Source organism: Heliangelus exortis, chromosome 3 (genome assembly GCF_036169615.1).
Source record: "Heliangelus exortis chromosome 3, bHelExo1.hap1, whole genome shotgun sequence".
Classification (NCBI taxonomy): domain Eukaryota; kingdom Metazoa; phylum Chordata; class Aves; order Apodiformes; family Trochilidae; genus Heliangelus; species Heliangelus exortis.
In genome coordinates this window covers 51,676,168-51,700,168 of record NC_092424.1, presented here as the reverse complement: position 1 = coordinate 51,700,168, position 24,001 = coordinate 51,676,168, and the positions used below count along the sequence as shown (strand labels likewise).

General features: G+C 36.2%; 1 protein-coding gene across 2 annotated transcripts in view; it reads left to right on the top strand.

The window, feature by feature from the left end:
• Positions 1-24,001, top strand: part of SYNE1 (spectrin repeat containing nuclear envelope protein 1) — a 299,972-nt gene that overhangs the window by 51,676 nt on the left and 224,295 nt on the right. For both annotated transcript variants that reach the window (XM_071740591.1, XM_071740590.1), the window contains 8 exons: positions 1,817-1,878; positions 12,282-12,377; positions 14,206-14,289; positions 17,980-18,000; positions 18,265-18,357; positions 19,968-20,146; positions 21,628-21,824; positions 21,963-22,072. In XM_071740591.1, the coding sequence (XP_071596692.1) occupies positions 1,817-1,878; positions 12,282-12,377; positions 14,206-14,289; positions 17,980-18,000; positions 18,265-18,357; positions 19,968-20,146; positions 21,628-21,824; positions 21,963-22,072 (842 nt within the window). The remainder of the gene's footprint in view (positions 1-1,816; positions 1,879-12,281; positions 12,378-14,205; positions 14,290-17,979; positions 18,001-18,264; positions 18,358-19,967; positions 20,147-21,627; positions 21,825-21,962; positions 22,073-24,001) is intronic.

Here is a 24,001-nt window from a genome sequence, read left to right as displayed (position 1 = left end):
CATCCCACACACAGCCTGATTCAAGTGTGCAAATATTTCCACTGAAATTAATTGGACTACCTGTATATCTATGTGCTTGTCAGAGCAGAGTTGATGTTTTCAGTATAACACAAGAAAAGTCTTGTTCATAGTTAGAAACCTTGAAGTGAGAGGTCTGTTTTCCAGAATGTAGAAGCAATCACATAAATACATGCCTTGCCAGAAGTAATCAGTATTGAATGAAGCACAATGCAGTATTTACAGTGATGTTTTTAATAACTTCCTTGACAGTGCAACAAGTAGATCCTGAGAATGTAATGAATGTTTTTAAAATTATGTAAGATAACCTACCCAATTAAATCAAAGAAAAAAAAAGATAAAAAATGCAAAATAATTTTCTTCAACATGAATTTTGCTAATCTAGAAATACATTAGCTGGAGAGATACACTGTTTATATGTAAAAGGAAATATAAAAAAAAGTTGAAATGCACAAACGCTTTTCGGGAGCTCATATATGGCCAGGGAGCCATTGTTGTCCCACTTAAGATAATATCATGACCAATTAATTTTGTCCTTCAATTTTTATGTACCCTCACTGTGGAACAGCATTATGTAAGTGTAAATAGGAGATTAGTAGTAGTAGTACATCAAACTTGTTAGTTATCCAAGACTTAGTGATTCCAGAGCTTTAAAGGGCATCAAATGATATTCCTTTTTAATTTTACAGATGTGTAAGGTCTCAAATCACTATTCAGTGTTGCACAAATCAGTTACAAATGCAGTGGCTATAATCATATTTTCCATCTGTAGGTTTTGCGACGTGTGTATGTTCTTAAAAATGTAAATTTTTAGCAGATATTTATTTATTTTGATTTTCTGTTGGAGAATGAAGGTGCTCAGTCTGAGCTAATGATGGTAATAACATGATTTACTTTTCAATGCAAAAGGTATTTCCTTTTATTTTTGAAAGAAAAATCCCCAAAATAAATAATTGAATTACACTAGTGTGAAACGATTCCATGTGGCAAAGCCTATCTCCACAAGGAAGGGACAGGACTTCATGGACTGGTTATGGCACCGTGATTCTCTTCTCTCTGCAGCCATGACCCCAGCTGCTGAAGTTGGACGAGCTCATTCAGGAGCTATTTTTGTCTATGCAGCTGGCAACAGTCCCCCAGGGACTATCTGAGAATCAGTGAAATTCACTATAAATTAGGCAAGTCCTTCAAGATAGAACTAAGAGAAGTACAAAGAAGCAGTACAGAAACTGCCTGAACCAGCTAATGCCTCCTCTCTGGATAGATCTGCAAGAGCATGAATAGGCTTGAGAATGCAATTTGAAATTTTTCATTTAATATTATAAATAATTTCATTTAATATTATAAATGCTTTCAAATGTACACATGAGAATTTTTTCTAAGTCTCTACTGATATGCCAAATAAAATCAACTTGATTGTCAGAGACATAGATGCCAGTTAAAAAGTACAGAAAATTTCTAGGTCCTGAGAACTTGGGTAATTATAATACAGACTTAGATCTAAAATTGATCTTAACATTCAGATTTAAACTGGTGTCTTGCTGTTTATTCACACATTAATACATGAAATTTGCTATGAAACTGACCAAGTAGTCAAGTGTCAGAGTATTATTACAATAATATGAAGTATTTGTTATGGGTAGTAACAGGAGAAATTAATAGTCTCAAGGAAACATAGTGGCATTTCTGGCAAATGCAGAATGCTTTTCTTGCCAGTAGAGAATATTGTTCTTCCTTCATGTCAATCCAGAACGATTCAGCAATGTCTAACAAAAATTATTTCCTTTTTTTTTCTCAGATGAGCAAGAGTCAGTACAGAAAAGGACTTTCACCAAATGGATCAATACTCATCTGGCTAAGGTAATATGCAGCTTTGAAATTGTTTTTAATCAAAACATTTTATCTGTGCTTGTACAGGCCCTGGAGTATGGAATATGTCTGATTTGGCTGAGCAGAATGGTGTAAACTTAAAAAGGGATCCTCACTATCTGTACACCATAAGGGATGAATTTGTTTCAGCATGATAGCAGTCAGCTGCAGCATTGTCAGTGACATCTACAGGCAACCACCCAACTCCTTTGGTCAAAACTGCAAGGTAGCACTGTAACTACTGTTTCAACCAGAGGAAATAACTGAAACTACTTTTTATGAAACAGAAATCCTTATTACACTCTGTGTATTTGAATAAAACTTGAGTCAGTTTTTGTATAGTTTGTTAGAGGTGAACAGGTCACAAAAGTAAATAACGCTTTGTGAATACAGTGCTGACTTAATTATCTGATGCTTCTTCGGATTTATCATGAGACTCTTACTTCTTCTTACCACAATATAAAACTTTTGTAGCAGAATAAAGACAGCATTTTACATAAATTTTAAAAGTATTAAGCTACAACTGGTACCAACTTCATCTGGCAGCATAAGCAGTGAGGTTTAATTTGACATTTCCCAGGGTTTCCACACAGCACAGCTCTAACCATAGTTATCAGTTTGTTGAGTAAATTAAAATATTTAAACACCAGAGGTGTTCTTTGAAATTCATATTTTTAATAACAAATATTAATGAGTTTGAAAATTGAGCAAAGTCTTCGTTTCTGTATAATTGGATAATAATGCCCTCAAAAATGAACAGAGTAAAACAGGAAGGCCATATAATGCTATATCATGTGACTTGGTCTACTAAGATGGTATGGTAGAGCAACAGCACTTATTTACATTACTGAGTAATGGACTTGAGGAATTTACTGTGAAATGAACTGCACTGGCATTGTAAAATTCAACTGCAAGGGCAAGGTTATCTTCAGGACTTCTTGATAGTGGATGCTTACTGGTAATGTGGTCTGTTCTCACATTCTCTTTGAAATAATTTGGAAAAGTTGCCCCTGCAGCAAAGAACTTAAGCACTCGATGTGTGGTCCATTTACATCAACCAAGATGGAAAGACATTCAGTATTTGTTAAAGAACTGGCAAAGAGGGATCTGAACATGTATCAGAGGAGAAAGAAAACCTTCTTATTTCATGTTTTTCTATTTCTTACTTGCATTCTGTCAATAATAATTTATCAGTATTCTCCAATAACTGACAAGTAGATTTATGTACATTTTCTTAGGTATACGTATGCGTGTGTGTGCATGTCATAATAATGTGCTGATAATAACTGAGTAGTCCTTGGGAAGAGACAAAGTAGTGATGGCAGCTCCATTAAAGGAATTTGCTCTGGGCTGAGAGTTGCCAAATCTCCTTTTTACTGTGCTAGTCCCTTTGGGTGGTGAGGACTCCGCCAAACTGTTTGACTTTTGTGTTCTAGGTGTATATTTCTTTAGTAGGTCTCATAGTGTGAAGGCTGATCATATATTCGCTCTCAAACTAAGCAGTTAACCACAGCCACAGCCCTTATCCACCTGAACTACCCTGGTGCAGTCAGTCCATGTGAATTCACCCTTTAACAGGAAAGCTGTTTCTGTGATACTTTATAGTGACTGTCAGAAAGTTTGCCTAAATCAGATGTATAGATAGGCCAGCTTTGCAGCTTTGCTTCCCATTTATGCTGTTACACTTCTACACACTGTTTATAGATTACAGACATTGCACCTAACAGAAGTGGCTCATGCCATTCAAATTTTTAATTTTTTTTTTTTTTTTTTTTTTTTTTTTTTTTTAAAGCTTAAGTCTATAAAGATTTGTTAAGTCATGTTTTTTGTAAGTGTGGAAGTTTCTGAGTTCATGACAGCTGATCGATCTCTGAAATGCACAAGACTCCCCATAGCTCCTGTTTCAAATTGTAACCCGGAAACCCAACATTTAGGTTATTTGATTCTTCCAAAAGATTGTTACAGTTTTTGTTATTTCAAAAGAAATTGGAAAGCTGTAACATCCCCATTGTCTGGAAGCCCTTGAAATGTTCTATAATGAAAAATCCTGGAAGGAGACTCTCTTTTAGGCAATATTGTCTGTATTACAGACCCCTATTTGAATCCAATAAAATATATATCTACTGCAAAAAATGGTGGATATTCCCAGTGAGGAATATCAGGAAGCCCTGGACCCATACTGATAACAGAGAAAAAGCCACACATGCTTCTGCATTTGGGCTTGTCTCTGCTAAAGGTGGTGAAGGTACTCCAGGACTAAACAATACTGAAGACCAGATGAAGGTGTTGAGGTGCTAGTGGTGGGGGAAAGAGGAGCTGGGAGTGAAGGAGTGAAGTTGAGCCTAGAAAAAAAAAAAAAGGAAGTGAGGGGAAGGTACTTTCAGCTTTTTAATTGTTTCTCACAATATGAATCTAAATTAATTTTAATTTCTAAATTAATTTTGCCAAAGTAGAGTCTAATTTGTTGGCAACTGCTGAGTAATTTCTTGTCTTTAGATTGACTCACTACATACTGTTTTTTTTTCTCTGTCCTGCGGGGTGGAGGGAGAATTTCAGCCCATTAGAAGAATATGTAAATATTACACACGTACTGTGAGCTTAAAGTTCAAAGGCTTAGCCTATTTTTGCTCCCTTTTTTTGTGTTTGTGTGAGTGTGTTCTAGTTGCCTGACTGGAGTTTAGAATGTAATAAAAAATGCAATCCGGTGTTACTATGCTGAATTTGAGTCTGTATACAGGCTTAAAAATTAACAATAACTTAACTTCAAATTGGCTCTCTGTTTCTTGACTATAAAACTTTGGGCTCCTTTCATTTAAATTTTGGCAGAAACTCCAAAAGGTGACATTTTTACTAATCTAGAAAAATTACTAATGAAAAAATAATGGGAGAAAATAAGGAAAATAATTGAAAACTATCTGGAAAAAACAAAAGCGAAAACAAACAAATAAACAAAAAAAACCCAAAACAAAAAAAAACCTTTCTGTAACTGTAATACCATGGATATCTGGAAATGTTTCATCATGAATGAGTTTGAATGTTTTTGAATATGTTCTGGTGAGTAACTGCATCAGATCTTAAAACCAGGAGAAGTTAATGCTTTCTAAGCAAAGATTTCTATAGGTTTCTCTGTAGCAGTTTGAAAGATGGGCTTACTGATGGCAAAGGAAAGGAGGAAAGGAAGCTCTACTAAAGTAGAATTTTTAAAGAAGAATTCTCATCCTTATACTGTGCTAGATGAGTAGAGCAAAGAAGAACTTAAAAAAAAGATCAGTTTCTGACATCATGAAGGGGAGTGATTTGAAAGAAAGAAACGCAGAACTTTATGCAGAACATATGATAACTTTATGTTATCATATGTTATATGATCATGTTAGGTACAACATAGAACAATTAATAATCTGAAAATATATCAGGATGTATCAGTTTGTCATAGTTTGCTATAAATGAAAGATTTTTTACTCTTAATCTTTAAAATCTTGTATGCTTTTCTTCTAAAAATTCATGCTCTAACTGAATCAGAAACTAATTAAATAACTTGAGTCCATCAAGTAGATATAAAAATATCTTGGTTTTTTTTTTTTTTTTTTCTTTTAACTGTAAAATTAAGACTGGGTTTGAATATATATGTATATGTATATATATAAATAAGGTGTAATGTAATGTATTGAATGTAAATGTAATGTAAATGAAATGACAGTATAGGTGAAATTTCATCACTGAAAGGGTTATGAAGCACTGGAGCAGGCTGCCCAGGCAATACCCTGGAGGTATTTAAAAGACATGTAGATGTGGTTCTTAGAGACATGGTTTACTGGTGGACTTGGTGGTGTTGGGTTAATGGTTGGACCTCCACAATCTAAATGATTCTATGATTCAGTGAACTGAATTTTATAAAAGGGAGTAGGAGGGAGGTACAAATTTCGTATTCTCTCTTGCTTTTACCATAGAATGCTAGCTTTTTACCATAGAATTCTGTTTCCTAATTCAAAGGTATGTTGTTTCACAAGCAGAAAACAGGTAAAGGACTTGGCATCAGCTAATTATGGGATGCCTCAGAGTAACATTAAGTAAGGCAGCTCAAGCACGAGCTATATCGTAACACGTAGGGCCAAGTCCTACAGGGGATGAACACAGAGGAAAGACCTGCAAGAATGATAACTGGCAGGTAGTATAACAGCTTCATTTTGAGTCAGCTATTAGCACTAAGCTACATCTATTCCTCTGCTGTCTGTCTCCCTAACCCCATCCAAATTTGTTCCTTGACTGACTCATGACTCTTGTGTGACTCAGCAGCCGGTAATCATCTCTTTACTCTGCCATCCAGTTGCAGAAATTGGGTCACAATCTATCAAATTGATGTGATCTATATTCTGCTCATCCAGTTTAATTTTTGTGCAGCTGTGAAGTTCTACTAATGAAAAATGAGATATGAATGTGTAACAGGGCAAGGAATTTTCTAATTTCATGTTATTTATTCATATTTCTCTAAGATTGTAGAACTGAACCTCCCTTCTCTCATCCTCAACCCTGCAAGACATAGAAGGAATTTGAGTATTCTCCTGAGTATCTCTTGAAGAATGTTTTCAACGCCTAAGTTTAAAATACAGAACAATTTTACACCAAATATGTCAACAGTAGACTTATCATTCAAAACATCAGTTACTTAGATGTTGTTCATTCCAGTGCATATGCTGGTTTTTTTGACAGTGGACTAGATGACAAAGAAGATGAAAAACATGCCTCTTTGTATAACAGAAACATGCACCTTTTATTGCCTTTGTCATCTCTCATGAAAGTGTTGGGAAACAGCAGTTCAAAGCTCTGGATCACAGACTGTGAATTGGTTTGATCCAATCAAATAACATCCTTGCTCCCAGGTGTAAGGAGTATGTGTACTCCAGTATGTGTACTCACCAAATAGAGTGAACAACATACTGAAAGACAGTATTATATCTGCCTATCCTATTAGGATGAGTCCACCAACAAACAAAATCAGAGGATGGATATAAAATAAAAAGCAAGCATGTGTGAATATATTTAAATTATATTCAAGTGATATTTTCATAATGCTGAATTAAACCTGGGCGTTAAGCCTTATATTAAGGCCTTTGAAGTTGCAAAATGGTGTTTTATAGCAAAGAAAGGAAGAAAAAGAAATGAGTATATCAAGATTTACAGGTCTCACACATAATGCTTTCAGCAACAGTAGTCTGTTCTTAGAATGTAACTTTTTTTTTTTTTTTTTTCCTACAAGAACCTCATCATTTTTCATTGATGCACTAAGTTATATTGTGTCTTTTTCAAATGAGAAAACAGGCTCCCAATATCTTGGTCAATGACACAGAAACAATTTAAGCTAATGGCACTTGACTTCATGATGAGAGAAAATCTTACTGGCAGTTTTCTGCTCCAGAAGTCCCTCTACGTTTTTACTAGTTTTGGATGTAACCTCTAATATTAAACACTGGATGTTGAATCAATTTCTGTGATGAAATTATGTAAAACTTAGGTCTGATTCTTTAGTAATAAAAATAGTCATTAGGAGCAAGGCCTATGAAAACCTACATGTTTAAATACTTAAGAATTAAACTGGAGCAGAGGAGTGGGGCAGCTATTACAGAGTAACTCGAGTTTCACATTCTCCTTCCTGTTCCACATGTATTTTCCTGCAGAGACAAACTTAGGAGTTACACAGACTTGTTTCTGTTCCTGCATGTGGATAGCTTTTCACACATTTTTTTCAGCAGTTTTTTAAACATTATTTGAAAAACTAATGTAGCGAAGGTAGTGTCTGAATTGCATTCATTATGATGCAGATACTGTTGCATGTATGTTATATATGTTATTCATTAGACAAATTCAGTGCAGCACGTAAAGAAAACATTCCTGTAGCAAAGATGCAAATGAGAAACAAAATGCAAGAAAGTCTGTTGAAATACAGGAATGAAGTTTAGCAAATATAACATTGATTCTGTATCTGAGGTTTGGATTTTACAAAACTTATTTCACAGTGTTAGAGGAGGAATGTCTAGATAAGTGTGTAAGAGCAACAAGATTAAGCAAAGCATTTCCTTATCAGTTCCCATTTGTGATCAATTCTAAATATAGTAATTTGAATAAATATTTAATAAGGGAAAAATCCAGTTCATTAACCTTTAAGATTCTTTTCCAATTAACTCATATTCCTCCTACAGAGAGCATGAATTTACTCATGCTGAGTGCACCTCCCTGCTTGTGACATGATTGTTCCTAAATGTCATTGTCACTATAAACTATGCTGCTATGATTGAATATACTGCAATAAATGAGTGTTTAATAGAATGTGTGTAATGCAGTATGTAGCATATAATCAGTGTTATTCTGATATTTTGCTTTCTTGAAGAAGCTTTCAAAAACCAAAATCAAATTCTAAGGCATCTGAAGTCTTTGTGTAGACCTGACATGTTGTAGATCTATTATATGATTGTTCATTGAAGTATAGTCTGAATTCTCCCAAATAATTATGTTCAATACGTTTATAAATAATAGCTTTGCTCTAATATTATAAGGCTTTCAGAGGTTCCTTCATATACTTTCAAAATTTTAGTCTGTTTTTTTTTCTAATTTGAAAATTACTTCATTAAATACTTTGCACTAGCTTTCCAATATTCAAAATAGTGTTGTAAGATCATTGCAATTGGTCGCTATATATAGAGCTATGCATTTACATATAAAAAGACAGAAATCTGGAGTACACTCAACATTTACAAGATAAAGTTTTAAGTTAGTTTTCTTTCCCTGCTTTTACTAACATAGAGGTAGTAATTTGGCAATGCATTAAGGCAGCTAAGTGAATAGATGTTAAAACCCGTTAAGTCTCTAGAATAAAAAATATTCAATAGATTTTAACTGAATACAGCTTTACAAAAACCCTCTCCAGAGGTTAAATAAGCAGCATTAAGTTTTACTTTATCCCTTCATTTCAACTGATATTATAGGTGGAACCAAGGAATAAGTATTTATCCATTCTGACAGAAGATGTTTTAGTCACAGTAGAGATTCTGCCTGAAAAAAACAGCCAAGGTTGAGCCATCTTCTGCCATAGTCCATATACAGCAAATAAGAGTGTCTGAACTTCTCAGTATCAGATAGTGTATGCATATCTTCCTGAACTGTATCAGCACAGAGAATAAGACTGGTAAATATGGAATCTCTATATAAAAGAGGAATCTGTTGTTTTATAAATCCTACTAAAAATGTAACGTGTTCCATAATTCTGATAGACTTGAATCTTAATAGGGTAAATTCTATGCAATGTGCTCCAAGTAGTAAAAACCCAAAAGTGATTAATGAAACACAATTAGGAACTTACCTCCTTCTAATTAGGTGTTAGCTTCTTCAGGATATGTAATATTATGGAAAATGGAAAATGTTGTATTATGAAGATAATTATGGAGAACATTTTTGGCAGTCTGAATAATTAATATGTTTTCCATATTAGAGGAGCCTCATACAGTAGATCTTGTGTCACAGCTGTGGTATCTGCCTTCTGGTCCTGTTTTACTAAGGTACATGGCACAGCTAATCACTGTCAGAGTTTGTAATTATGCAGCCTTCAAGCAACAAAAACTACATTTCAGCTTATTGATTTATAGATAGTTATTGTGATGCTCCCAAGTCAGAGGAACAGGTCTTATTAACTTTGGTGTAAGTCATTTGATGGTTTCTTTGCTGCTTCTCATCTTCACAGAATTACAGAATGGTTTGGGTTGGAAGGAACCTTAAAGATCATCTAGCTCCAACCCCCCTGCATGGGAGGTTAAATCTTATTTAATGGTTTCCCATACTTCTCCTAGTTTTCCCAAAAGGAATATCTGATTGATGTAAAAAGGCAAATACTGTAGGTGTTAATTTACTTGGATAATGTCTTCAGGAACACTTTCATTGTCTTACCTTTGTACCGTGCCTCAGTTAGGGTACAAATATAGGTTTTGTAACTTCTGTAAGTGAGGAGTGACCAGTGAAGGGTGTTTCAGAGCAAGAAGTGGCCACACAGGTCATCAGAGGATTTATCTAAAACCTGAAGCTATGTACTGTGGAAACACTAGAGGTGCTTCCCAGACTTGTTTTGTGTAAGAATTTCAAATGAAGTTTTACTTCATATTGGGATGAGGAAAATTCTGGCCTGTACCCTGATTTGAGAGTAAAGACACCAAACCACTCAAGCTGGAAGAGAGCTCTGCTGTGCTCAGTCAGGTCATCTGCCAGGTTCATTATATGCATCAGCGTTATAGGGCACCATAAATCTCACCAGTCTAAATGTATCCTAAATCGCCCTCTTGTGGTGAGGTGACCCTGTCTGGATACCAGATCCCCACCAGTGCTGCTTTACCATTCACATCTTCAGCTGGACAGGGGAAAGAAAATACAACAAAAAGCTCATGGGTTGAGTTAAGGAAAGGGAGATTAATCAGAAACTACTGTCATGGACAATACACACTCCACATGGGGAAATTAGTTTCATTTATATCAACTAAATGTGTCGGAAAATGAGATATGAAACCAAGTCTTAAAACACCTTTCCCACATCTCCCCCTTCTTCACCAGGTTTAACTTAATTCCTGATTTTCTCTACCTCCTCCTCCTTAGTAGCACAGTGGGATAGGTTTGCAGTCAGTTCACTGAATGTTCTCTCTGCTGCTCATTCCTCCTCAGAGGGAGATTTCTCACACTCTTCCCCTGATCCAGCATGGAGTCCGTCCCACAGTCTGCCATGGATTAGGATGGCAGCTGCTATAATATTTATTACTGAATTGTTTTACCAAATAATTCTTCATCATACCATGTGATGATACTGTTAAAACCAAAGTTGCTCTGGACTTCAAACTGGAAAAGATAGACCAGAAGGTGAGGAAAATGAATTGTGTTTATATCAATTGCCTGTCATACAAGACTGGGACAAATTAATCTCCACTGACCTGTTTGCTCTATTGATTTCTTTGGTGTTATATTAAGCAAGAACATGATGCATAATCTGTTGCATTGCTAGGAAATAAAAGAGAAATATGATTAAATATACCTTTGTAATGAATTCTAATGCTGCTTTATTGTATATAGACAAGAAAATACTCTTTTATCATTATGGCTATTAGAGCATGTAAAATGTCAGACGAAGTCTGCTTTCAGAAGAGGAGTCTTTTTCCAATTTATGCCAAAAATTATGTCTCATTAAAAGATGAACAATGAAGGCAGGATGTTTTAATTTTGAGAGCTTGAAACCTTTGAGTTCTTCTGGTTTGTTACAGCATTTTTACCTTTTCAAGAGTTGTGTTTCATTTATTACGTTCATCTCTTCAAATCTGTTTCTACAGAAGTAACAGATCAAGTTGCTGTACAAGCATCTTTTTTTCAAAAGCCTCAAAAATGTAAATTACTAAAATTAAGGACTTTCAAGAATTTTTGTAGTCTGTCATTTTAGTGAAATAACAGGTATGAATATTATTAGTACATAATTAGTACATAATAACATAATACATTAGTATTATGTTTATTAGCAGACATATGAATGCTGACAAGCTCATCAAAGCTAGAGGGTGTTTATTTCATTTATTTCAGCTGGACTGAATTTAAGGTTTTTTCTCTCTAAGAAGCATTTTGTGATCATTAAAGTGCCAACCAGCTGAAAACCATGGTTCCACAAACTGGATGCATTTAAGAAAATAGAGTTTAATGATAATGATGTGACCTCGTTATTCAAAATTTCTAAAACATCATCTGTTTACATATTTTTCAGTATTATCATTGTAGTGTTTGTGAATGTCAAGACATATGCCAAGCAGTTTGTTTTAAGTAAAAGCTGTCACAGTGCTACAAGCACTAGAAGCCTGCAAGGCCTGGAGGAGAGAAAATGCAGCAGCTTCATGTAACAACTGTCAGCTGTGAGAAAGTAGCTGTGCTGCTCAACCAGCTACTCTGCTTTAGGGATATTTCCTTCTTACAGCTCCTTGCATTGTTCAGCCTGAGGGGGTAATGTTTCTGTGACATAGTTTACACTGGACAAAAAATGTGACAAAATTTGCAAATAGATTGAAATGTGACTTTAACAGTACATCCCTAAGTTGTGCCTATTTATAGTCTCAAACATTTGTTGGTGTGTTTCATTGCTTCTTTCAGAGAGCAGGATGTTTTCCCATTTTATCATTAGTGACAGAAAGCATCTAGTGTACAGTCCTGCACCAGAAGTGTTGTTTAAGTATTATGGTGGCAAAGCAATGGTTAAACAAAACACTGATACCAAATATTATAAGATGTAAAGAAGGGGACCAGCCACTCTTTGTGCTTATGTCTGAAAAGAGGGGAGGTAGGGTGTAGTGCTGGTGAGACTTCATAATACCTGAAGTCTTCTCTCTTTTCAGCGCAATCCTCCAATGCTGGTGAATGATCTGTTTGAAGATATTAAAGATGGGGTAATGCTGATTGCTCTTCTGGAGGTTCTCTCAGGGCAGAAGTTGGTAAGAACTCTCTTCCCTCTAAATATACAAGATAATGCCATGATTTCTCTAGGATATAACTTTTGAATATGTTTATTTGAAATACCATAAAAAACCTTACTGCTACATAGCAAAATAATTTTATTCACAGAATGAGCAGACTATCTGGCTACAAAACAAAAAAAAAAAGTTTATTATAGACTGACATTTTTTGATTTTATGCGTTTTGTAATCGTTTTTCTTAGCTGATCATAATGATTATTTATTTGTATACATCTCTGTAGATCATCTGGATGTTACTATGACATAAACAAGTTCTTATAAGGTCTTAACTGAAAGCTATTTCTATACATCTAGAAGAAATAATGACAGCCTTCTTAAATTTACAGCTTTCTCTCTGAGAGAGGAAAAAAAAAAAAAAAAAAAGTGAGCCTCAGATTTTATGTGGTCCTATCTCCATTCAACTTGATTGCTGCTCTGAGGGGAAGAACCTCAAATGATGTCAAATGGCTTTTTCACGGCCATGGTGTCTACACAGCAAATAAGCTGTCTCTTGAGAGGCAGGCTGGTTTTGTGGGTGTGATTTGGGAAAAAAACAGATGTATTTTAGGCCAGGGACTCACATTTTCCAAGCTGGCTTGTACATCAGGTGGCAGCAGGTGAAGCAGTAGAGCAACAGTTCATCATTTGGCTTGCTCTAGGATTCAGTCGTTCTGAATTGCCCTCACATGCAGGCAATTTGCAAGTGCCACACTTTTAAATCTTTTTCATGTATCAGCTCCGTTTTGTTTGTAGGCGATACCCAAAATTATGTAGTAATTCAGAACGCAAGAGTTATTTTACTGTGAGATGGGAAAAAAGCTATACTTTCAATTGCTCTGTTAAAATATACCCATTTCTGTTTCTGTTCGTCTAAGACAGAAAGGCTCCACCATGTGGCTAAAAACTGAAGTAGTAAAAGAGGAATAGAATTTTAATGACAGCACCTGTTACAATCAAATTCACTGGATAGTAAAATTAGTGAAAGAGATGCTACATAAGTAGGATAATGTCTGGTTAATTCAAAGGTCATGTGTAGCAGATTATAATATACTGTGGTGACTGCAAGATGAACTTCAGAATCTGTAGCAGGCCTTTGTTAAATCCATTTGTAACGTTATGAATTTAAAGCATAGTTAGTTCTTTATTTGCATGACAATATGAGATTCATTGGGCACCTTAATTCCACTGTACAGTATTAGAAGCCTAGGATAGGTGCTTGATTTAATTCACACAATTCTGTATTTTTTTAGCCTGCATGTCTGAAGGTGGGCAAAAATTTGTTGTTCAGTGGGGGTTTGTGATAGCTGAGTGTTTCAAATCTCTGGTGAGGTATTAGGATGGATAAAAATCTTCTAGGTAAAATGTCTTCACTGCAGACTGTTTTTTAAAAATAGCAACCACCTTGACTTCTCCTTTGCAAGCAAAAATATTGTAGTGAGAGAAAGCTGCCATTTCTCAAATGCATATACATTTGAAAGTGTATAAAAATAGTAGTAGTTTATTTTACCTAAGAAAAACAGTTGTCTGATTTGATGAAGTGTATTCATTAAAGCTGACAGCTTGCCTCTTAAGGTTATTAAGATATATATTACTTTTTTATAATAGAAATATCACATTTATGTCACCTCTATCTGTCAGTGCTCCCTATTGATAAATGCAAAAATACAATTTGACTGTTGCAGGGAACATTTTACTTATAAATCAGACTATGATATATACCTTGACATTCATAATAATCTGGAACATAATTTTTTACAGCAAATTGACATATATCTAATTTTAGTTTACACTGTTATTTCTCTTTAAGCCTTGTGAGCAGGGACGTCACCTGAAGAGAATTCACTGGATTGCCAACATTGGCACAGCTCTTAAATTTCTAGAAGGAAGACGGGTAGGTTTGGTAGCACTTAGTCCTGTTTTGTCCCTTGTTCTTTTCTTTCTTTCCTACCTCTTCTTATTCTCCAAAATTTGAGCTATGTGTGCAGTCTTCAGTTTCTACACAGTGCCTGAAAGCTGCAGTAAAGTGAAAACGAGGGATCCAACACTGTTGTACAGCAATGTGTAGGGCACAACTTTTCTTACTTAGAATGTCCTTGGATGATATTCTTCCTTATTATTTTTATAATGTGTTCTTCAGCACCTCATGCTCCCTACATTCCTGTTGCTGTTCTTAGTAAAGAGCAATGAGCTTCAGTTCAGAAGAGGCATTATTTTTTAATTAAAATAATGGATTTATGGAATTCACTAGCTTATATGTGCAAAACTCTACTCCCTGAAAGTACAGACGTAAAAGGTTAGAACAGTGTGACTCCTTAGCTTGGCAGGACTTCAGTCTAATTCCTGAATTGATTCTGGTGAAACCAGTGCTGTGGCCATTTTAGAAATGAAATGAAACAAAATATTTTATAAATTCAACAAAAGAGATAGCCTAAGAGCTCAATGTGATCTAGATATGGACATAAAATAAAAGCAAGCTACTTTTTCCTGACTTTTTTTCTCTCTATTGTAATGATATGTATTTAGTTGTTTATGTAATTACAGATTCTTTGTTCTTTAAATGTATGCATTTTAGTTCAATTATTCCTGATGCAGATGTAACACCTGATGAATTTTATGTCTCTACAATGCTATACAGCAGGAATTTGGGTTTGAACATATTTTTGCTCTTTTTAATCATATGGCGTTTTGCCATAATTGTATTTTTCTTACGTAGGAAACCATCTTAGTATATACTGGTAGAAAGAAATCTATGAGACAACTTTTTAGTTAAAAAATATATAACAATAGAAAAGACAAATATTGTCACAAAGAAAAATTCATCTCTAGCACACAATTTTGCTGTTTTAGTGAACTGTAGTAGTATAGTTTTTAATACAAACCATGACATATGCAGTCTGAGAGTTGAGAACTGCTTTCTGGTGTGATCTGTTTAAACTAAGACCAGACTGGGCTGAGGAACAAAGAACCCATGCTGGCCTAGGCTAAGTACAAGGTTCTGCACCTGGGTCAAGGCAATCCCATGCATGAATACAGGTTGACAGGAGAAAGGATTGTGGACGGCCCTGAGGAGAAGGACTTGGGGTTGATGGTGGACCAGAAGCTCATCATGAGCTGTCAATGTGTGTTTGCAGCTCAGAGAGCCAACCAGGTCCTGGGCTGCATCAAAAGAAGCACAGACAGCAGTCGAGGGAGGTGATTCTCCCCCTCTGCTCTTGTGAGACCCCACCTGGAGTGCTGTGTCCAGTTCTAGAGTCCCCAGGATAAGAAGGACATAGAGCTCCTAGAATGTGTCCAGAGAAGAGTCATTAAAATGATCAGAGGGCTGGAGCAACTCCCCCATGAGACAGACTAAAGTTAGGGTTGTTTGTCCTGGAGACAAGGAGGATCCAAGGTGACCTTATAGCAACCTTAGAGTATCTGAAGGGGCCCTACAAGAAAGCTAAGGCAGGGTTTTTTACACCGCTGTATAGTTAGAGGACAAGGGCAAATGGTTCCAAACTTAAAGGGGGAGATTTAGGTTAGACATTAGGGAGAAATTCTTTAATTTGTGGGTGGTGAGTCACTGGTACAGGTTGCCCAGGGAAGCTGTGGCTGCCCCCTCCTTGGCAGTGTTCAGGATCAGGTTGGATGGGGCCTTGAGCAACCTGGTCTCGTGGAAGGTGTCCCTGCTCATGCAGGGGGGGTTGGAACTAAATGATCTTTAAATCCCTTCCAGCCCAAGCCATTCTATGATTGTATATCATAACATTGTGGGGGACCTGAAATGCAAATCCACCAGCTAACCCAAAAATAATATAGCAGTGCACCTAGATATCTGACCCTGCTGAAAATCAAGATAGGTTGCCAGAAATGTAGCACCATATTTTTCTTGATATCTGAGGACTTTGGACTGGATTTATCTTCATTATTTTGTATGTGCTTTATATCAATATGCCAGATTTTCTTCTAGAGGGAGCTGGAAATCTACAGTGTGTCAGGTACATGGGTATGCATTAGCAGGTGGGCCCTAGGTTGAACCCAGCCTGAGGGATGCATCTATCCAGTCTGTCACCTGTTTCCTCCCAGAGCAAGTGGGGAAACTGTCAGACAATGATCTTTAGCAGCTGAGAGCAGTCTGTACTCAAAGGGGAACAAATGGAGATGGGTGGCCATGCACAGTGCTTTGGAAAGGGCAAATGGGGTCTTCTTCCTACATGGGTTCCCCCATAAATGACGTTGATTACACATTTAATCGACTTTCTATCTTCACTGTCCAAACAGATTTCTGCAAATACTTCTCTTATGTTCAAAAATGCAGCGAGCATTTAGCACATATTCTGGACAAAACTGCTTTCCTTGTGGTTTTGAGAAGTTTATTTTGTATTTTGTATTTTTATATTCATTTTAATGGAGTGTAAGACAAAGGGAACTTGATAACAACACTAGATAGGTCATGGTTCTGTGAAGAGTAACTTAATCATAATCTTTAGCTGAGTCCCTGTAATAATATGAGAAAAAAAACTTGCCTTCTAGGAAAATGAAAAGCTCTTGTATCATTATTTAGGCAGTTAATAAAAATTTTCCTACCGACTGGTCGACAATATCCAGAGTTTTGTCAGATTTATTGATGTAGAGCATTGGAAATAAAGTCAGTGGGGATTTCTTCTCTTACTCTTTCCAGAGTTTTTATTCCAAAAATAAACAGAATTGAACAAGAATTTTTTGTTTGCTCTTCACATTATCTAATGGATTTCCAGCTGCTGATTCAGATAACTACAGTGTTTTCTCTGCTTTAGGAAGACAAATGAGTTTACCTAAATTTTTCCTACTTTTCTTTAATCTGTTCTCCAAGTTTTTCCCATAATCTTTGCCCAAGAACAAACTTGCAGTGCATGGATGATTTAGCAGCCCTTCTTATTTATGTCATGGTTGATGGCAGACTCTAGTTTTGCTGAGTAAATAAGTACGAAAATACTTGCTAGTTTTCAAGTACTACCTGTTTTTTTTCCATTTCCTCCCTGGTAATTTTTTTATTATATACACTCTATCACTTGCCTCCTTTACTGCCTTTTATCTTATGAGCTTGTTTTAAGGTGATATATTATTCAAACAGTAAATGAGCATTTGGGAGTTAAGAGTCATGGAATCTGTTCCCATTTATGTTGAAAATTTTCATGTGACCTTAGGCAACTAATTTTTTCCAGTTTTTCATTAAAAAAAAAAATTATAGTCAGCTTTGTAGTGCAAGGGAATTTTGCTCAGTGGTTGTAACATTATTTACAATAAAAGGATCCATACTGGAGAACTGCAACATTCTTATTCACCTTATCTTCCTTAACACTCTCTTCTCCCTCCTTTTCCTTTTCTTGTTTATTTTTGAGCTGACTCCCTTCCAAATTTCTCAGAACTATAGCAAGAAAAACTCTCATGCTTTAGAATCTGTTACAGAACATTTAGTTTGCTTTCGTTATTAATTGTGCTTTAAAGCGTGCACAAAATGTGCTTTCTTTGCATTATAAAATTAAGTCAATACATTTACCTAATCATTAATAGTTTAAAACTTATTTTTGTGTCATCTTTTTTGCTTTCCTTTTCATGCTAGTCCGTATACAGAGGATCTCCGGTTTGTACAATGATCTATGTACTTATTGTTCTTTCTGCTTGAAATTTAATAGTTTGTTCATTCAATCATCTGAAAAATCCTAATTACCTGTAGCTATACTTGGCTAAAAGTGAAACTGAATCATTCGATTTTTTTTTAAAACAAAAAAACCCTTGTAACTTCACTGTAAAAAGTGCATTAAAACTATAAAACCTATTTGAAATGTGTTTCCTAAGTGTTATTATTCCCTGAGTGTTATAATAACACTTTTTCTTTCCTATACAGATTAAACTTGTCAACATAAACTCAACTGATATTGCTGATGGAAGGCCTTCTATTGTGCTTGGCTTGGTGTGGACCATAATTTTGTATTTTCAGGTACTACATTTTTTATTTTTCAGTACAGTTCTCTCAAATAATGGTCCAGATCATAACTTCATATAAATGATTGCATTTTCAGCCTTCTATCATAGCTAGGTCACTTGATAATTGTTTGAGGATGTGATCCTGACTGAAACTGTGGTAGGAGTGCTTCCCATTGTGTATAATTAGGTACTTATCTTTGGAATTGATGTCTTTGGCCCTAGAATGGAGTTCCTTCATCGATGGAATATTTGCTTCCACTTTCTACTTTTTTTGTGGATTCTTGCTACAAGTACCTTTAGCAACCTCAGTGGTGATTATGCTGTATGTCCAGTGCACTTGATGACAGACAATAATAATTTTTTAAAAATACATGTAAACATCCTGATTTCCCTGAGAGATGCAATATTTGCAAGGAAAAATTTAGCTGTGAATGATGTAGGTTGAGAGGAGTTTGAATTTTTAGAGGAGAAGTCATTTGCATTCTGCTGAAGTTGTGTGGGAGGGAAAAATAGTTTTCCAAATCCTGTCTATATGAGTTAACAAAATGAGTCACTGCTAAAAATTAGAAAAACAACTGATTTTGTGTAGGAGACATGTCTAGGGGATGCTGTTCTCCTAAGCACCAACCACTGTGACACCTCAATGATTCAGAACTCCTTCTCAGAATAAAAGTTAGACAAAATGATACATTTTAATTTTAATTTATAGCTCACTGAGATGAACGGGGAAAATCATGCTTCTCAGCGTTACTGAAACTCTGTTTCTGTGTATCAGTATTATTTGGGTCATTTTTTTAACTTTTCTTTAGTTGTCACGAAGGGATACATCATTTTAACAAGTGAGAGCAGAAATGCATGAAAGCTGAGTTTCTCATTGCAACATACTCATTCTGTAACGTCACAAAAAGTTTGTTGGGTTTCTTTTTAGGTAGACAGCATAGAAAATATCTCAGTGTCCTCTGGATATATTTTTTCTAATGTTAAAGAAACAAATTGTTAGTCAACTTAATGTTCTTATAAGACCTAATGATTTTCACTTCATGGAAAACATGATGGGAATGACTGTCATGCATCCTCAACAAGCACTACTAATGTAACTTTGCCTACATGCATCCACTATTCTTTCACAAGGTACTTCTAAGCAAACCCTCAAATGAAATTAAGACTAAACAGGCCCTGGTAAATAAAGAACTATTCAGATGAGATCATTGAGGTTACTTCATTCTTGAATTGAGTGACCTTCCTCTGAAATTACTGGGTTGTTTTATAATTTGAATTCAAGCTTAATGCAAGCCGTTTTCTCCTATTTCAATGGTAATTTGGCATAATAGATCGTGTGACACACTTGCATATTGCGCTAGCTGTAGGGTATCAAGAAAGGCAATGATTGCTTGTTGTTTAGGACTTCTGAAATGAAGACCATCATCAAAGCACATACAGTAGCATTTTTGAAGATACTTTAGCATACAATTAAATGAAACATAGCATGTAAATCAGAGCTTCTATCACACTTCATTTTGTCAGTTGTATTAGGAAACTAATGAAACCAGCTTCACCTAAATGAAACTGGTGAGAATTAAGAAGATTATCTGCAGGCAGGCATTAACACTTTTTTCCCCACAGATTGAGGAGCTCACCAGCAACCTCCCACAGCTGCAGTCGTTGTCTAGCAGTGCTTCCTCTGTGGAGAGCGTTGTCAGTTCAGAAACTGCAAGTCCTCCCAGCAAACGGAAGGTGGTAACCAAGGTCCAAGGAAGTGCCAGGAAGGCTTTGTTAAAATGGATACAGTACACAGCAGCAAAGTAAGAAAGCTACAGATTAACTGCATTTGCATTTTAAGTGCAAACTTTTTCTTCAACCCTCTGGGTCAGGGTTGTCCTTTTGCTCTGTATTCATGTGGCATCTTTCTGTAATCATATTAATTTTGACAACTGAAGCTGCTAAATGTTACCGCTATACAACAAGCAAGTAATAATTATTTGTGTTAATTTTAAAAGCAATCATATTTTATAATTTCTGAATAAGGAATGGGATTATCTCTGACAGAATGAGGAACTGAAAGGGGAATTAGATATCTGAATGACAATGTATTAGTCCTGCTGCCAAAACACTCCATGTGACAATACAAGTCCCACGCCAACTTAGCATTCCTTAGTGACAGAGCTTGTAGGAGCACTAAATTCTGGCTCTTGCTGTTGAAAGGCAGATGATGAAATATTATGAATATCCTTCTGCAGCTTTGTGATACAAGGTAATATTGTTCTGATTTTTTTTTTTTTTACTCCAAGTTATTTAGGAGTTATTTCTTGTTGTCACGTATTAACTTAATAATCTCCTTTACTCAGTACAATTATCCCATGCTTATTCTGCTTCCAAAAAGCTGTAAGTTCCAAAGATATGGACTTTCTCCAGTTCTTCAATAAGTAGATAGAATACAGTAATTTATAGTGGAGTACTGTCTAATATAGCACTTTACCTATTGCAGTGTTCTCAGAAAGAGACAACTGAAAGTGGTCCCCACTGGCAATATTACCTGTGTCTGGGGCCCCAAATGGAGTTTGCATGCTCAGACAGTTAAAAAAAACAGTCTTGAAGCCTGTGGACCACCACACCTTCCAGCATTTTCAAAAGAAGCAATCAGAAGTGTGATAAAGTTCTGATTACTTTGTCACTGTACACAGTTATTTTTTGATAAATTTTTCTTATTTCTAAATGGACACATAAGTGTTCTAGGTGTATGAAATTATAGTATTACCCATGCTTTTGGTAAAAATATCAAGAAATTTGGGTGTTGCATTTTCACCTAATCAGTGATGTCACTGTTCATGCTTGCATTTTGAAAGATAACTGATCAATTCACTCTGATTATTTTTTTTTTTCTAGTCTGATACCAGTGTACCTACCTGAACTTCAGGAGTTATAATGGAGGGATATATGAAGTGCTTAATAGTGAGGGATAGAATAGTGAGTGGATCTGCATACATCCACAGATTCTACGTGTGTCATACAAGAACCTTGGTAGCCCTGGTGCACTTTGTTTAAAAATACCACTAGAAAGCCCACTGGAGACAAATACAGTGTGTATTTGACAAAATCCTCATGGATCTTCATAGGAAAAAAAAATAATTTATGCAGTAGATGGATGGAGCTGTAGTCAACCTGGGAGGCATTGAAGAAACAGCAAGTGGTTTTTGTTTAATGGATGGAGCACCCTGTCCTCTCCTTTATTTCAATGAGACCTGATGTTCTTGCAAGTCACTTTTTTTCCTTTCATATTCTTTAGGCAAGTTGGAATTGAAATCAAAGATTTTGGGCAAAGCTGGAGGAGCGGTGTTGCATTCCATTCCATTATTCATGCTATCCGCCCAGATTTAGTGGACATGGAGAAAGTGAGGGCAAGGTCAAATAGAGAAAACCTGGAAGAGGCCTTCACTCTTGCAGAAGCAGAACTAGGAATTCCAAGGCTCCTTGATCCAGAAGGTACCTAATGTGTAGTTGAAAAACATTTGAACTAACGTGGGTTAAATCAGATGTGCTAATTTATAGTGCTTAGACATTTAAGCAGCATTTTGTGCCATTCAGATAAAAATTAATTTACTGTGTTCTGTACTTGCCTAGATGTGGATGTTGACAAGCCAGATGAAAAGTCTATCATGACCTATGTAGCCCAGTTTTTGAAGTACTATCCTGATCCTCAACATACGGTGACTGATGTGCAGGAGAATGATGTAAGTTTCTCTTGCATAACAATGCAAATCAGTTTATCATGGGGGGGACTTTATAAACATATTTAATAGCTTTCTTATAACTTATTGTGTTTCCTTTCGATGAGCAGTTCAAGTGAAAAGCAAAGACAATAATAAAATTGTGAAAGTTTATCTGAGAATAAAGGAATCAGCATTGCAGATTTTTTGCCAGTAGATGGAAAATTGAATGGTGATTCTGCAGAGGTTTTCCTATTTTCAGCAGTAGGTGTCAAAAAGAACAGTTATTTTAGATTGTAGCAAACCAGTGGATCCTAAAGTTCTCTTAGAAGTTTTGAAGCATAATACCAATGAAATTATAGTAATTTGTTATCTGAAGCAATGTGTCACTTCTGTTTCTATCACACTGGGCTTCTGAATAAGAAAAGAATTGTCCAAGGGACTGTACAGATGTAGTCTTTTAGGCTTTTAGGCTTTGGAGGCAATTACAATTTTGAAACATGTTTCTTCCTGTTGCACTGTTATGTTTAATTATTTGGTCTAAGGAATCATTGTCAGTTGTGGAGTTTTTGTTGGGTTGGTTGTGGGTTTTTTTGGTTTGTTGGTTGGAGTTATATTTGGGTTTTTTTTTTTTTTTTTCCTTGTGTATGCTTTAGTGCATTGGTTTTGCAGTAGAATGCCTATACTCAGTGATGCCAAGTGATCGTGACTCACTTCCTAATCTTGATCATTGGCTTTCTTCATGGCAAACACAGGAAAGACTGCTGAGACAATCTGCTCAGCCTCAGCGAGAGAAAAAGGAAGCACTTTCTGTGTGTGTTTCTTTGCATTCCCTACAGAACTATAGAAGAGCTTAGAAGGGAGTTATCTTCTTCCTTATGGCTTTGTGTGGCTAAGGCAGCTGTAGCTATGCTGTCTTTCCAGTGCTTGAGCACTGGAATTTTACCTTTTCCTTGCTGCTCCATTGGTCTGAGGATACACATGCCAATACCATAACATCTCCCTGAGCATGTTCATGCTGAAGCAGAGAGAATGATCACTGAAACCTCATGCTGTGCTCTGTGGCAGGCTAAGGCAGTCCCGTGGTCTCCATACCGTGGCACACAATGCAGTGTCTGCTGCCAACAGTCTCAGCCAGGTCTGCTGCTTGTGCTGGAGTTGGATTTTGAGCAAAAAACCTTCTTGCCTCCTCCTGAGCTTTATGCAGAGACAATGCAGGAGAATGCAGGACTCAGCCACTCCACACTCTTCCTGTCTTTGTTATGGACACAGAAATGATGACATGGGTGCTGTGAAAGGGAAACTACTGAGTTACCTCCAGAATTACCAGTGAATCACTAAGAAGTGAAACAACACGAACTCGTCAGTTTCATTTGCTTTGCTCAAGACCATTTCCTCTTCCTGGATATTGCCAAGATATTCCAGTAGCAAACCAGGTGAATTTTGGTAAAACTGCTGGTCACCTGCATGTACCAATGTAGAAGAGAGTAACTCCCAGACTCAGAGAAGAAAGTAGAGGGTCTGACACTGCACGTAATGTCTAATTTACACCATCCTCCATTTTCTTAAGAACCATATTCTTTCTCACACCTGTGAGTGCCTGGCAGTTTGAGACAAACTCCAATTCTCCAGCAGAATCTCCAGTTCAGACAGCAATGGCACCCTCGATTTTTTTTGTATGAATTCTGGAAAACTTCTCATCCCTATCAGGCACCTATGTCCACTCTATACTTCACTCTCTAGTCCTGTCCACTGTAACTTAACATTCCTTATCCTCTGGTCACAGTACAAAATGATGACCACATGGTATGTGATAGGTGATGGGAAAAGAGATCTGGATGGATCCAGACCATTGAGCATACTCCAAGAGCTCAAGTAGTCACTGGCCCTGAAGCAGTGCAATATATAGGAAAAACACATCATGTATTTGAGACTGGATAGATAGAAGCTCTC